This window comes from Taudactylus pleione, unplaced genomic scaffold, assembly GCF_031769625.1.
Source record: "Taudactylus pleione unplaced genomic scaffold, aTauple2 ptg000513l, whole genome shotgun sequence".
NCBI lineage: Eukaryota > Metazoa > Chordata > Amphibia > Anura > Myobatrachidae > Taudactylus > Taudactylus pleione.
In genome coordinates, this window is record NW_028284915.1 from 1,597,831 (window position 1) to 1,614,888 (window position 17,058).

At 46.2% G+C, this 17,058-nt stretch overlaps 1 protein-coding gene across 1 annotated transcript in view; it reads left to right on the forward strand.

The window, feature by feature from the left end:
- The window catches only part of DDX60 (DExD/H-box helicase 60), a 379,348-nt gene that overhangs the window by 278,192 nt on the left and 84,098 nt on the right, over window positions 1-17,058 (forward strand). The window contains exon 30 of the mRNA XM_088450288.1: window positions 14,943-15,047. Coding sequence (XP_088306414.1) covers window positions 14,943-15,047 — 105 coding nt within the window. The remainder of the gene's footprint in view (window positions 1-14,942; window positions 15,048-17,058) is intronic.

A 17,058-nucleotide genomic window follows, 5' to 3' on the forward strand; every position in this document is an offset into this window, starting at 1 on the left:
AAATAGCCCACACCTGTCCATGAAATAGCTTTTGAGTTGTTAGTCCCATTACTTTTGGCCCCTTAAAAAGGAGGCACATATAGAAACCGTTGTAATTCCTACACCGTTCACCTGATTTGGATGTAATTACCCTCAAATTAAATCTGAAAGTCTGCAGTTAAAGCACATCTTGTTTGTTTCATTTCAAAGCCATTGTGGTGGGGAATAGAGGCCAAAATATGAAAATTCTGTCAATGTCCCAATATTGATGCACCTGACTGTATATATAAGAAAAAAAAAATATATATATAACGGGATGGAAGCGGGCGTTTGTGGGCTGGTGGTGCGGCAGCAGTGTGGGCGGTGGTGGTGCAGGCGTTAGGACCCAGGGAAGGTAACAGCACACAGATGCAGGCTTGGATCTGGAATATCCGTAACACCTGCATCTGTGTTTAAATAAAACAAACACAGAAGCAAGGATGGGTCAGTGAGACCCATCTGTGCTTCTGTGTTTAATGAAATAAAAAAATGTGTAAAAACACTAAATAAAATGGCGTGGCCTCCTCCCCAAAAAACAACCAGCACAGGGCTTTGGAAAGCCAGTACTGGTTGTGCTAAATACAGGGGACAAATGACGTAGGGGTCCCCCATATGAACCACAACCAGCACCAGGCTTCAGGGATGCCAAGAGAAATCCTGGGCCCGGTACAGTAACTTCCCAGGGCCCCCCCCATGGAGGGGGTGTGGTCACATCATGTTAGGGGTGCGCTCCTAAAGATAGGCGTGGCATATATGTAAAGGGGTGTGGCCTAACTACATCACTGCTATCTGCAATCCCTCAGGCCCCGTCCACTGCTGCCGCACGGAGCTGCGCTGCCTTCTGGTGATGAGAGAATCGCCAGATGATGATGTCATCATCTCGCGAGTGCTCTGCAGTGGTGCGGCTGCAGCCTTTAAGTAGTAACACACTGTCTGTGTAATTGACACACAGACAGTGGCCCTGATTCAGAGCCGGACGCTCTGACAGAGCGCTTGCTCTGAATCAGGGCTGTCCCTCTGAATTTAAGAGCGGCCTACTGGCCGCTCGCATAGCTGTGGGGAACCACCCACAGCTATAGCGAGCGGCCAAAATGATGGTCGCGATGGTCAAGACCATCGTGACCATCTGGCTTGCGACGAGACCCTTGCGGTAGGGTCTCGTTGCCGCAAGCCCTGGAGTGCTTTTGGCTCTATCAGAGCACTCCCACTGTGATGTCAGTGGGGCCGGCCCTAGATGGTAGGCATTCCCATGGGAACACCTCCGTCTGGGCAGCCACGCTCCCGGCACGCCCACCAAAGGGTGCGTGCTGTCACTCACCATCGACAGCACGCCTCCTTTGGTGCGAGACCCATAACGACGGCTTGGCCGTCGTTATTCGGGTCTCGCGCATGCGCACTTGGCCAACATTGACACGCTTGCGAGCGCTCAGCGCTCACGAGCGGGTCTGAATTAGGCCCAGTGTGCGATCATGTGGAAACAGAGACCCCAACCACTCCCCCCTGCCATGCCTGGTCCCCGGGTTATCTGTACCCGCTCCTCCCCCTCTCGGAACCCCTGCGTGTGAGTGTCGCCTTGTCCTTTGTCATGGACACCTGCATGCTGTACATTTACATCATGGAGGCATTTACTTCATGGATCCAAGAGTGCCCCTCTACATGAGATATATATATATTTATATATACACACATCTATATATATATATATATATACATACACACACACATCTATATATAATTATATATATATACACAGTATATATATTACAAACACCTATATATACACACACATCTATACATATATATATAAATATATATATATATATAATGCATAACTAATACACTAAAGGAAGGATGCATTTATAAATTAATATAGGCAGTGTCAAAGTGACTCACAGTATTCAGCTGGGCACTCTCCTCGGCTCTTCCCTTCCCCTCAGTCACACTCTGAGCCCAGCCCCAGGGTCATCAAGCTTAATGCCTGCCTCCTGTTGTGCCTCCCAATCCCCTCCCGTCTTCCGGAGCCTGGTATAGAGTGAGAGTCTCGCGAGATGATGATGATGTCATCATCTCACGAGACCATTAGCTCCGCAACGGCGCGGCAGCTATGAGCAAGTGAGTCATGCATGCTGGGATAGTCCGATGACTCACTACTACCTCCCCATCCTTCCCAAAACCACTATCACTGCCGCCCCTCACTGGGGAGGTGTAATAAAGCCCTTTCACCGGCCAGCTGAAGCATCACCCCTGACCGCTAGTCAGCCAAGGCCCGGGATCCCTTGGGAGCAGAGGACCCCCCAATAAAGGGGTCCCCTCTCCAGTGCACCCCAGGCCCAGGCTGATAGCCCGGGGCTATCCCCAGCACCCCTGGGCAGTGGATGCCGGGTTGATTGTGTAGTGTTGTGCAAGTAAAGGTAAAATATTGTCTTTTGCTGTGGAACTACAGTTCCCAGCAAGCCTCCCCTGCATGCTGATACTGTACTTGGAGAACCACAATTATCAGCATGTGGGGCATTACAGGCCTGCTGGTACTTGTAGTTACACAGCAAAAGCAATATTAGAAAAGCACAGAACACATACACCGTTGAAAAGTAAAATTTTATTAAAACATACATGCACACACACATGTACTCACACATACACACACTATCTCACATACTCACCTATGTATCCCTGTAGCCATTCTGTCCTCTTCTCCAGTAGACAATCCAAAGGAGTACCTGTAATAAAAATTCCATACTCACCTCCTCCTATGCATGGATCTGTCCTCTTCGTTCCAAAGTAGGCAATCTAGGGTCTTGGCAAAAAAAAAAATGCAATTACGCGAGCCCACAGACATTTACAGTGTCCTCTAAGGACACTACTACCCAAATGACAGCTCCGGCCAGCATTTCAGTTCAGAAATCCCGGTGCGGAGTGCTCAGTGGCTGAGAGGTGAGCCTTCCACCTCTCAGCCAATGAGCTGTTCTCACTATTGACTTCAGTGGTGAGAACTGAGGGGGTCATTCAGACCCGCTCGCGAGCGAAGGATGCTCGCAAGCGGGTCGATGTTGGGCGCATGCGCGAGACCCGGCGAGCGACGAGGAATACGTTGCTCGGGGTCTCGCACTAAAGCGGGCGTGCTGTCGATGGTGACTGACAGCACGCCCCCTTTGGTGGGCGTGCCGGGGGCATGGCTGCCAGACGAAGGCGTTCCCATCTGAGTCCGGCCCCACTGACATCAGTAATGATGTCAGTGGGAGTGACTCCTGGGCTTGCGGCAGCGAGACCCTACCGCAGGGTCTCATCACAAGCCCGATGGTCGCGATGGTCTTTGACCATCGCAACCATCATCATGGAAGCTCGCATAAGCTGTGGGTGGTAACCCACAGCTATGCGAGCGTCCAAAAGGCAGCTCCACATTTAAATAGGATGGCCCTGATTCAGAGAGAGCGCTCTGGTCAGAGCGTTCAGCTCTGAATCAGGCCCTGAGCGTGCCCTTTTCAAAAATGGCGCCTCAGCGCCATTTTTGAATTTCAAAGACGGCATCTGCGAGCCAGTCACGGCTAGCGGCATTATTGCCCTACCCCCTCGGCTGGCTTAAATACAGCCAGCAGAGGTGCCATCCAGAGGGCCGGGAAGCAGCAGAGAAGAGCTGCCAAAGACAGAAGATGCCGCGGAAGCCCTGGATGGGCTGCGGCCGGGAAAAAGAGCTTAATGACTGCCGCCTTCCAAAGGAAGATACCATAGAAGTGCTGGGGAGTGGCAGTCATGAAAAAGAGTTTGAAGGCTGCCACATCACAGGTGAAGGTGCTGCTAAATAAAATACTTAAAAAAAAATGGTGTCTGCTTTATTTTAATATTTCTTTTGCAGGGGTACTATGGGTACCAGCAGGCCCTTAGTGCCCCGCATGCTGGTACTTGTGGTTCTCCAAGTGCCAGTATGCGGGGATGCCTGCTGGGACCTGTAGTACTACTGCAAAAGACAATATTTATATTTTCATATGCACCACACAACACAATCAACCCGGCACCCACTGCCCAGCCTGGTGTGCCCTGGAGAGGGGGACCCCATTATGGGGGGTCCCCAGCTCCCCAGGGATCCCCAGCCTGGGCTGTTTAGTGGTCAGGGGTGATGGTTTGGCTGGGGGGCCTGGTGAAAGGGCTCCCCTGGCTGTGGCATCACCCCCCCCACTAAAAAGAGTCCGGTGCTGGTTCTGGTAAATACAGGGGACCCTACGCAATTTTTCCCCCTGTATTTTCAGAACCAGGGCTGGCTCAAAGCCCAGTGCTGGTTGTGCTGACCCCTACATCATTTTTCCCCTGTGTTTAAACACAACCAGGACTGGCTGTTAAAAGCTTGGTGCTGGTTGTGCTTGAGGGGGGGGCAACTTTTTTTTTTACACATTTAATTTTTAAAATAGATGGATCTCACTGCTGCGTTCGTGCATCTGTGACTTATTGATTTTATTTTCTCAGGTGCATGCGCACTACCAGTGAGCCCTCTGTCACCCACTGATGCCCCCTTTGCACTGCACTGCTCTGCACCACTGCTGCTGCCGCTACCCCGCGCACCTACATCCTTCCCCTGTAGCTGTCTCACACTCTGCACCTCCCAAACCAACTCCTGTGTGCTGGCTCCTCTTCCACCTGCATTAGTGTACCATTTTGTTGCCCTTCTCCAATGCAGGTGGCCCGGTTTGCTATGAAATTCCATAGACAAAAAACCTTATGGTTTCACATGTCCCATTAAAGTTGCTTAGACATGATCTGAAAATTCACAAAACCTATTGAATTTCTGACACCCAAACTCCCAAAAAGGAAAGGAAATTACGATCATTAGGGCTGACACCTTAATGGATGTGTTCCTTACATAATACAGATATGATATGCCATGACACCCTGTGGTTAACTGCAGATTCAGCACTCTCACAGAGTGACATTGGTGTCATTTACAAAATGGTGGAGCTGCTAATTCACAGAATTGTGTGTTCATTGGAATACACACATGCAGTCTATGCAACTGAGGTCTGAGCAGAATATAGAGCTGCACAGATGAGATCAGAGTATGGTGGATGGGGGGAGAAGATAGGACATTGTGGATTGGGCAGACAGAAAGGCAAGCAGAGGGGAAGATTAATTAGTACAGATGGGGGCAAGCCAAAGTGATGCAGATGGGTTGAAAACAGTGGTGCACATGGGGGGGGAGACAGATTGGCATGGTTTGGGGGAACAGAGCAACATGAATGGGGAATACAGAGAAGCATGGATGTGGGAAGATAGAGCAGCGCAGATGGGTAAAGACAGATTGGTGTGGATGAGGAATACAGACTAGCACAATAGGAGAACACACAACAATAGGGATTGGGGAAGACAGAGTGGTGCGGGTGGGAGGGGAAAGACAGGGTGGCACGGTTGGGGGGGACAGAGTGGTGAAGATGGAGAAAGACAGAGTGTCAACGATGAGGGGAAGATAGAGTGACACAAGGCAGTGGTGCAGATGGAAGGAAACAGTAGCACAGATGCAGGAAGACAGAGGGTCATTCAGACCCGCTCACGAGCGAAGGACGCTCCAAAGCAGGTCGATGTTGGGCGCATGCGCAAGACCCGGCGAGAGGCAAGGAATACGTCGCTCGGGGTCTCGCACCAAAGGGGGCGTGCTGTCGCTGGTGACTGACAGCACGCCCCCTTTGGTGGGCGCGCCGTATGGTGTGGCTGCCAGATGGAGGCGTTCCCATGGGAACGCCTACCGTCTGAGTCCGGCCCCACTGACATCAGTAATGATGTCAGTGGGAGTGATTTTGGCTCTGATAGAGCCAAAATCACTCCAGGGCTTGCGGCAGCGAGACCCTACCGCAGGGTCTAGTCGCAAGCCCGATAGTCGCGATGGTCTTTGACCATCGCGACCATCATCATGGATGCTCGCATAAGCTGTGGGTGGTAACCCACAGCTATGTTAGCGTCCAAAAGGCCGCTCCACATTTAAATAGGACGGCCCTGATTCAGAGCGAGCGCTCTGGTCAGAGCGTTCAGCTCTGAATCAGGCCCACAGTGCGGTGCACATGAGGAAAGACAAATTGGTGTGGATCGGGGCATGCAGACTAGCACAGTTGGGAGAACAAACAGCTGTAGGGATTGGGGAAGTTATAGCAGCATGGAGGCGAAGATAGTGTACATGTATAGACAGAGGGCCTGATTCATAGCCGGACGCTATTTGCGCTCGCTCGTCCAGAAAAAGGGGCTGGCTATGTAAATTAACCGTTAGCTCTTTGTGGTCTGTTCACGCCTCTATGTCTGAATGAGCAAACAAAACATGCGAACGTAATTTTGAAAAAAACGCCCCCTGGCCGCTCGCATCATACGTCATGTCCGCTATTTATTAGATTAATCGAGTACATCGGACGGCGTATGAACTGCTCGCTATTCTTGTGGTTGGTTTTTCCTACCACAATCATGCGAGCAGTTCTGACTATAAAACAACCAAGTGACGTGGTCGATGACGCTGCTTTAGTAATTATGCACACCCTTACAACGCCCGTTTTGACCGTTTGGCACGCCTGCGTTCGGATCTCCACTCCCCGTTTTCAAGCACCTTCCCCTGTTACCACCCACAAACGCCTCATCCTGTCACTCAAAATAGAAGGCATTCGCTATTTAGCGAGCACACGATTTTCGGCCGCACTGACTGGTTCACGCATGCGTATTACAATCCGTATGCATGTGCAGTTGGGCGAACATCGCTCGGAACGAACGAGCGGCTGCTTACGAGCGGCTCTGAATCAGGCCCAGAGTATGATAGTTTTAGCAACTGGGAAGCTGAATATGTATAATGAATGAGATGGATGTATGGAGTGAGAAGGATGTTGGAACTCAGTGAATTTTTTGTGGTGACTGAATGGGAAGATTGTGGGCACTGAGTGGGATGTGGGAGCCACATAACTGCTCAGACCTCAGTTGCATAGACGGCATGTGTGTATTCCAATGAGCACACAATTCTGTGAATTAGCAGCTCCACCATTTTTTGAGTGACAGCAATCTCACTCTGTGAGAGTGCTGAATCTACAGTTAACCACAGGGTGTCATGACTTACCATATCTGTATTACGCAAGGAACACGTCCATTAAGGCGTGAGCCTTAATTATTGTAATTTCATTTCTTTTTGGCGTTTGAGTGGCAGAAATTCAATAGGTTTTGTGAATTTTCTGACCATGTCTAAGCAGCCTCAATGGGACATGTGAAACCGTAAGGTTTTTTGTCTATGGAATATATATATATATATATATATATATATATATACACACAAACACATACATACACGACCACAAATCTCTAAAAATAAACACACACACTGCGAGGGAGATGGGCTGCCAGGCTAAGTATGGTTGTGGCGGGGGGAGGGGGTGTTAAGACGGAACCGTGATGGGGTGGGGGAGGCGGTACATGACCACTACGGGTATGGGTGGAAGAGGAGGACAGCAGAGAGGTGTGGGACCTGTCAAAGAAAAGATGGAGTGGAGCAGAGCAAGGGAGGGGGGAGAGGGCTTGGGGGTTGGAAACTGAGGTGACTGGGCATTTAAACCAATATATAAATATATATACACACAACTATATATATATATATATATATATATATTTGTTTTTTATTTTATTTTTTTTCATACAGACCACAATGTCCACCAAATGTAAGTGCTTTCATACCAAGTCGTAGAGATCAGTCAGTAGCAGCTTGCCAGGAAGTGACACCTTACTGCAGGACTGTAGTGCTGCACACTATAGTCAGGAAGGATCATTCACCCGGTTGGTCGGGGCCAGGCAGCTTTCACAGAGCTGAGTCTGAGCTCCTGCTAGGTGGCAGTGTTTATGCTGCATTGGTCGGGGTGACATCACATGGAGGCGCAGAGACGCGGCACAGTGAGGCTAGTGAAGCCACTGCACCGCTTTGTGTGATGTCTGGCGTTTGAACTGCGGACAGAGCGGACCGGTCCGGAGGGGGAGGGCCGCCCTGGTTTCAGGGGGCGGGGCCTTAATTGCAGCGCCAGTGAGGCAGGTTGTAACAAGAAGAAATGTATTCCTGTCTACAGCAGTATAGACTGCAGACGCTGTGGGCCTATGGGCGGCCTGGAGCTGCAGCTCCACCTGCCCCATGGTTAATCCGGCCCTGGTGTGCATTCACGATTTGTGATGACAGAGTAAGTGACTAACAACCTCAATCAGTCACTCACTTACCATACTGTACTTTATTATTTTTATCTAGTTTTATTACCAGTTATTTATATAGGGAACACATAGGACCTGATTCAGACCCGCTTGCGAGCGCATAGCGCTCACAAGCAGGTCGATGGTCGGGCAGTGCGCATGTGCGGCGTGCGCACTGCGCGAGCCCCGGAGTGATCGACAGTTCGCCCCGTTTTGTAGGCGGGTTCGGGGGGTGGCTGCACAAACGGAGGCGTTCCCGAAGGAACGCCTGCCATTTGTGGGCGGCCCTACTGACATCACACATGATTTCAGTAGTGAACTTCATGCTCTATTAGAGCAGGAAGTTCACTGGGGCTTGTGGTGGACGAGACCCTACCACAAGGGTCTCGTCACAAGCCCGATGGTCGCGATAATCGCGACCATCTCCAGGCCACCCGCACAAGCTGTGGGTGGTCACCCACAGCTATGCGAGCGGCCTGGAGGTGGATTTTTTATTTAAAAAATCCACCCTGATTCAGAGAGAGCGCTCGCAAATAGCGAACGCCTCTGAATCAGGACCATATTCCACAGCACTTTATAGAGAATATTTGCCCATTTACGTCAGTCCCTGTCCAGTGGAGCTTACAATCTATATTCTCTACTACATGCTCACAAACATACACACTAGGAGTGTGGATGGAACCGGCGTACCCGGAGGAACCAAAGCAAGCACGGGGATAATATACAAACTCCACACAGTTAGAACCTTTGATACTACATATCAATTTGAAAATTTAGTCTACCAATACACATTCCTTACCTCACCCACATCGTTTTCCATTAGAATTGTTAAAAATGTATTTCATAATGTTTTTCTTGAAATGTTATCCCTGTAATGGCTTCCTGATGAGGAGAAATGATTGGTGTGTATTTGTACAGCCTATGTTACTCAGAGGATCTCAAAGAGCATTTAATTGAAAACCCTATCAAAATCGGTTCAGTAGTTCGAGTTTATTGCATACATAAATACTAATAAACAATTATATATATATATATATATATATATATATATATATATATATATTAGGGGTGAGCGGGTTCGGATTTAGTCGGTTCTTATCGCCACTTTACCGCAAGTTCGGATTTATTTTATTGGCTATCCAAAACACGTGATAGCCAATAGCCAATAAAATGCCATGCTGAGAACCGAGTAAAACCGAGTAAATACGAGTAAATCCGAACCCGCTCATCCCTAATATATATACACACATACATATGTGTGTGTGATATGTGAGTGGTGTGTGTATATCTGTGTGGTTTATGTATATGTGTGTGGTGTGTGTATATGTGTGGTTTGTGTAGCAAATTAAAATTATAGCGAGCTGATTCGTAGCCGATGTTACTCAGGGGATCTTAAAGAACATTTCAGTGAAAACCCGTAGATATATACATACAACCAATGCTATTTTTGTAGAAAAATAGGGTTGGGTACCCTTGTGGTTGTGGTGGTGTTTGGGGAAAGGGGCAGATGTGGGTGGAGCTACATTATGGGTGGGGTATAAATTGGTGTGTAGCCAATTTAAAAAGAAAATTGTCAAAGTTTGGGCTGTGGGAGTGGGTGTTTTCATAACATGTCAATCTATCAAATCAGTAAAAATAATTACAAATACAGAAATAAAATATAAGAAAACTGCTGTAAATTCACACACACACACACACACACACACACACACACACACACACACACACACACACACACACACACACGACCAGAATCTCTACTAAATATAAAGGGAAAGCCACATCAAGCCTCATAACTTTGACAATGCCAGATCCACATACAATGCACTGAAAAAGCCAGATCCACATAAAATGCATTGAAAAAGCAAGAACCACCTAAAATTCATGGAAAATACCAGATCAACATGAAATAGGTATTATGGTGATACCACCTTCCCCTTCCACCTCTCCAACACTAGTCCCTCTTTCTGCCTGGCCCCTGTTCTTACCTGGCTAGTAGCTCCATCGCCCATCACCCCTCCAGCACTACTCCCTTGTTCAATAGGGTGGGTCAAAAAAACGGAATTGCGAGTCGGAAATTACAATAGTGCAGAATAGCAACTTTCCATGAAATGCCATCTGCCATTTGTCACGTATGCTTCTGTGATCAACTGACTATTTTCAGGTATATAAACTATTATTTTCTAGGAGGTAGAGAGTAGGGATGAACTTCGGAAGCCCACCATGAAATGATGGCTGGACTTCCACCATTGACTCAAGAAAGTCAAGAAAGGTTCCTTCTTCTGAACATGGGTTCAGAAGAAGACCTGCAGCTCCTGATTGGCTGCAGGTCCACGAGCTGTGATTGGCTCGCGACCGGCATCAAGACTGTTACTGGATGGCTGCTGGTCCGCGACTGCAACCAGGTCAAGGTTGGCGCCAATCTACACTGCTGCCAGTGCCACTGACAGGCGGGCTCCAGAATGCAGTTTCTGATGACAGCATTTTTCAAAAGGAGCTTCAGGAACGGAGGTCCAGGCCGCTCCACCTGAAAAGTAGCCCTGCGTACAAGCATAAGGCAAAGGTGGAAGTCGTGGACGCCTTTTCCCCGCAGCACTGTCACAGCCATGTGAAGGCTTTCTCCTAGGCTGGTGAAATTTCCACCAAAATAAACCAGTGTGTGTGTGTGTGGCCAATTAGCATGATAGCGAGATGATTCATAGCCTATGTTACTCAGAGGATCTCGAAACATTTCAGTGAAAACCTGATCAAAATCAGTTCACTAGTTCTCGAGTTTATCAGGAACATACATACAAACAAATGATTTTATATTAGATATATATATATATTAGGGGTGAGCGGGTTCGGATTTCTGAAATCCGAACCCCCCCGAGCCCCACCGATCCGTGTCGTATTCGACTCAGGCTCGACTTTTCCCTCCTGACTCGGATCTGAAATCGAGGCAAAACGTCACCATCACGCTGTCGGATCTCACGGGTTTTGGATCCTATAAAAGGTACCCGCGTCAGCGCCATTTTCTCACTCGGCTGTGGACAGTGAAGAGGGGGGGTGGGAGTTAGGGCTGGCTGGGCTGTGTAGTGTAGTGCTGTGCTGCTGTTGTCCATAGGGGCTGTGTCCACTCCTCTAAAGTCCATAGGGGCTGGCTGGGCTGTGTTGTGCAGTTTGTTGTCCATAGGGGCTGGCTGGGCTGTGTTGTGCAGCCAGTTGTCCATAGGGGCTGTGTCCACTCCAAAGTCTATAGGGGCAGGCTGGGCTGTGTTGTGCAGTGTCCCAGTCCTAAAGGGGTGCTGTAGTGTTGTCCAGGGGGCGCTTTGTCCATCAGGGGTGCTCCCCCAAAGTGCAAAAAAACATTTTTTTTTTCTGTGTTTGTGAATTGTGTGCACAGTAGCCGCACGTGCATCAACAAAGTAGCGCCAAGCGTGCGCCTGTGTCATAAATAAAGGGCCGGCTGGCTCGTCCGTTAAAGGGTGGTGTAATCCCCAATGTGCGCTCCAACAAAAATGAAACATTTTCTTCTGTGTTTGTGAATTGTGTACACTGTATGTGCATCCTCAAAGTAGCAGCGCCAAGCGTGTGTCTGTCTGTTAAAGGGTGGTGTAACCCCCAAAGTGCACTCCAACAAAAATAAAACATTTTCTTCTGTGTTTGTGAATTGTGTGCACTGTACATGCATCCTCAAAGCAGCAGCGCCAAGCGTGCGTCTGTCTGTTAAAGGGTGGTGTAATCCCCAAAGTGCGCTCCACAAAAAATAAAAAATAAAATGTTTTCAGTCTTTGTGAATTGTGTGCACTGTAGCTGCACCTGCATTCACAAAGGAGCAGCGTCAAGCGTGCGCCTGTCTGTTAAAGAGTGGTGTAACCCCCAAAGTGCGCTCCACAAAAAATAAACAATTCTTCTTTTTTTTCTGTGTTTGTGTGCAAAATGTATGCACAGTAGCCGCATGTGCATCAACAAAGGAGCAGCGCCAAGCGTGCGCCTGTGTCTCATAAGTCTGTTAAAGGGTGGTGTAATCCCCAAAGTGCCCTCCAACAAAAATAAAAAATTCTTCTTTTCTGTGTTGTGAATTGTGTGCTGTAGCCGCACGTGCATCAACTAAGTAGCAGCGCCAAGCGTGCACCTGTGTCATAAATCAAGGGCCAGCTGGCTCGTCTGTTGAAGGGCGGTATAACCCCAAAGTGCTCAAAAAAATAAAAAAATAAAAAATGTCTGTGTTTGTGACTTGTGTGCTGTAGCCGCACGTGCATCAACACAGTAGCAGCGCCAAGCGTGCGCCTGTGTCATAAGTCAAGGGCCGGTTTGGACATCTGGTCCGGACTGAAGGACGTGCCAACAATTTCTGACATGTCTACTGTCACTGCATATGATACTGTCACCACTAACAGAATGGTGGAGGATTACATTGGTGACAGCATCCAAGTAGGGATGTCAGACAGTCTGTACCTGTACTGGCAGGAAAAAGAGGCAATTTGGAGGCCCCTGTACAAACTGGCTCTATTTTACTTGAGTTGCCCTTCCTCCAGTGTGTACTCCGAAAGAGTGTTTAGTGCAGCCGGGAACCTTGTCAGCGAAAGGCGTAGGAGGTTGCTTCCACAAAATGTGGAGAAGATGATGTTCATAAAAATGAATTATCAACTCTTCCAGGGAGACCAGTCTCCAGAACGTACAGAGGGACCTGTGGTGGTGGATTCCAGCGGGGACAAATTAATACTCTGTGAGGATGAGGATGTACACAACACTGAAGAGGGTGAAGAATCGGTGGATGAGAAGGATGAGGACGACATCTTGCCTCCGTCGAGCCAGTTTGTGCAGGGACAGATTAATTGCCAGCTTGTTTTGCGGGGGCCCAAACGAAAGAATCATTTCAGCCACAGTTGTGTGGCCGACCCTAGCGCTGAAATGATTTGTTTGTTAAAGTGTGCATGTCCTGTTTATACAACATAAGGATGGGTGGAAGGGCCCAAGGACAATTCCATCTTGCAGCTCATTTTTTTCTTTGCATTATGTACTGTTTGGGACCTAGTTTTTCAAACTGCCATCCTGTGTGCCACTGCAGTGTCACTCCTAGATGGGCCACGTGTTTGTTCCGTTCACTCGTGTCGCTTAGCATAGTCATCCAGCTACCTCGGTGCAACCTTTTGGACTACAAACAATGGTGTGAGGTGTTCAGAATAGACTGGAAATGAGTGGAAATTAATGTTATTGAGGTTAATAATGGCATAGGCGCAGAAAAACCCACAAATTCTGTGATTTTAGCTGTTTTTATGCTTTTTTTCAAAAAAATACAGATCCAAAACACAAAACCCAGAACTCAAAACACGGAAGGGTGGTTTTGGCAAAACCAATACAGATCCAAAACACGAAGAAAGATCCGGAACCAAATCCAAAACACGAAAAGTGGCCGGTGCACACCCATAATATATATATATATATATATATATATATATTATATATATATATATATATATATTGACTGCTGTTATCATTAAATGTAAGAACTCTTTTACAACCTGAGGCATCATAATTGGTGGTGATACCCCGTGGTCCCCACAAAAGGAGGCATGGACTCTTCCCCAACGAGGCCACATCCAATGATCTGTCCTGTTTTGGGGGCATGGCCATGAGTCATGCCCTCATTGTCATGCTGCTCCGAGAGCTCTTGGGAAGCCCCCAGCCCCTCACAGCACAGTGTGGATGAAACCATCTGAGGGGTTCACACGAAAATAGCAGAACAGCTCTGCTATTTTGGTGTCACCCCCTTGGATGGTGTTACTCGGTGTGGCCCACACTTTTATAGTGAAATATATCCATAATTTACAGCAAATGTAATTTCTAGCAGTGAAGTCTTGTCTATTCATTGTAATTAACAGTTTTACATTTACAACAATAAAAACAAAATAAGGTCATAATAATAATTAAATACATACATATACAGTACGTTATAATATGACCAAGAATAAATTTCAAATACAGTATTCATATTTGGTATCCACTATCATCTTAAACATTACTTTTTACTATAGTAAAACAAAAATAGGATATGTATTATTCAGTAGGTTGAATTAGTTTAGACAAGTAGAAAATTGAACATCAGCCTATTTAATCATTGTTATACAAATAGAACAATGAGTGGGGCAAGAAAACATACCTTTATTATCTAAAGCAAGATATAAATATAAAAGATCAGGAACATTTTAAACTGTTCATTGAATACTCACCTCCTTTCCCATGACAATCTGCCTGTTTCACCTTAATTGTTCCTACTGTTAACCCAACCACACCATACAGCAGAATGATTTAAACATCATTGTACCATCTTAATTTCTAATTGATACTGTACAGTATTGTGAATTACATATACAATGAAATACTGTGAAAATGGCCAATCCATAGGATGGGAGGTACCAATGAAACGTGAAAGTTGCACCACTACAAAGTTCCATCAAACATGTGGGATTGTGTAAAATGTTACCACAGCTTTGCTGTTCTATTCTAAATATTCTTTGGGTCTCAGGAGAAAGAGCTTGAGCATAAATCATCAGCAAACATAAGAGGCAACCATAACATTGTGAGTCTGATAGATGTAATGTGGAGATAATTATAAGTTGCAAAATTAAAACAATACAAACTGATTACAACAATAAATATATTATACATATTACATCTGCTAAACTAGTGAGTGCTGCAATCTTCTGGTAGCCACAAGATATAAATGTTTAACAATTTCTATTACACTTCGTTTTTTTCCTTCTCAGGTTGTTACAGCCACCAGTTCACTTGCTCTAGGGATCAACATGCCATGTAAATCAGTGGTTTTCCTAAGGGATTCTATTTTCTTGGATGCACTGAACTTCAGACAGGTATTTCATATATGTGCTTGCTGTGCATTCAACACGTTATTGTGTCTGAGCTACTTGTAGTATATTAAGATGTATTGCTTTGCGTTTGGTCAGAATCAGAAATATTACTCATATGATTTCATTAATTGATTAGCTACAAGTCTACAAGAGTCATGGTCCAGCCTCACAACTGAACAAATCTTTATTTTTGTTTCGACTCACCAACCACCTGCAAAGTTTCAAGCCACAAAAATGAAAATGATAATTTCTGCTTAATATCCTGTAGCTACACTACTACAGAAAACATGATTTGTTTGTACTTTAAATATGTTAATTTAAATCAATAATAAAATGTTTCACCTCATTAATAAGGATCCCGTCATTTTGAAATGAATGACTGGGCAACATATGTGATATCTATAGACAACCCCCCCCACTCCCAAGTTCAGACCATGACCACTAAAGCAATATTATATAATACAGTTTTACTAGTGCTGCATGTTTTATAGATCACTTCAGTATCACAAATAAAATAATTAGTATACCCGTGGATCTTTTAAAATGTGTCATTAAGTAATGAATACAACTGTGTACCAACTAGGAGATCTGAAAAACATGCACTGTTAGGGGTGCACTGCTATAGACCATCTATAGGGTTAATTATTAATACTGTATAACATAAACTATCCATTGTGTACATATATGTCCAGAGCTGAAGCTAGGTTCTTCTACCTCTCCCCCAGACTCCTGGACTTGCTCCACTGCTCTGGAATCATGGCTACATTTCAAATAAAAACATTCAACACAGGCAGGATGGCCCCACTGCTGCATATAATGGCTTACTGACATCGCTGGCCTTGTGTATGTTGGAATTATGACATAAACTGCAATTTGTATCATGCATATTACAGCTAGTTAAGTGCTAATTATGCCCTCTTAATTGACTGTCCACACTCACTCTAAAAATTTGGAAATCCCTCTCTCTAAATACTGCATTTGCCCCTGATTTCAAGTTTGCTCAGACAATAAAATCCACAATATACTTTTTGGTGTCAGATCCATAAATATTTATGAGAATCTATTCCTATAACACTATGGGAGATAATTACTAAAGGTGGATTTGGTGTTTGTTTTGTGATATGCCTGTGATTTTTCAAATCACAGATTTACTAAAGCCCAAAGCAACGTAAAATCAGGCGAAAAACCAACGTGGGGTCCTTCTGCTTTTTTAGCAACCAGCACTGAGCTGAACCAGCTGAGGAGCTTACACAGCATGGGGTCCCTCTGCCACAATGTAAAACCATCCCCAAACTGGTCAGATCTGTGCTTTTAGATCCTTGGGATGGGGACCCCATTTTATTTTTGGGTTCCCTACTTTCTAAAGATTTACATCCTGGGCTTACTAGTTTAAAACTGGTTTTCTCATTATAGCATAAACTGCGCAGATTAGGCCACCGGGAGCATAGGAGAGTTCCTGCTGGGCTGGCACATGGCCATGCCCTGCGCTTCCTTCAGTAGCTTACCAGAGCCTCCAGCCCTCCTTCCCTGAGCCAGGCTGGGCCAGCTCAATTAATAACTGCCGTGATCTGAGTTTTTCTCCGATAGGGCAGCATTCTGAGCTTTTGAGTATATGCAGAAGCTAATTTTACAGCCAGTCAAGGATGGGGTGGATCACAGTGCTTACTCAGGCTGTGACCTAGTGACTGGTGAAATTTGGTGCAACATTAGGTTACACTCCAGGCATAGCATCCATGTCACCTTTTGATGAAGTGCTACAGGAGTCTGAAGAGTTTGAGTGCTACCCGCTACTGTGCATGACGGGTTCCAGGATAACATTTACCTTCTTCTTTGTGGGGATAGTCTTTCTGGGACAGATACTAGATAGTTGCACGGTGGTAGCAAAGAATAGTAATAGCTGTGGTTGGAGTCCACAGGAGGAATGGAACTTAATAGTCTGATATTGGTCTGTGGTTCTCATGCTTGTGCTTGAATTTGTTTGTGGAAGCAGATTTGAGACTCGGGCTGGAATGGA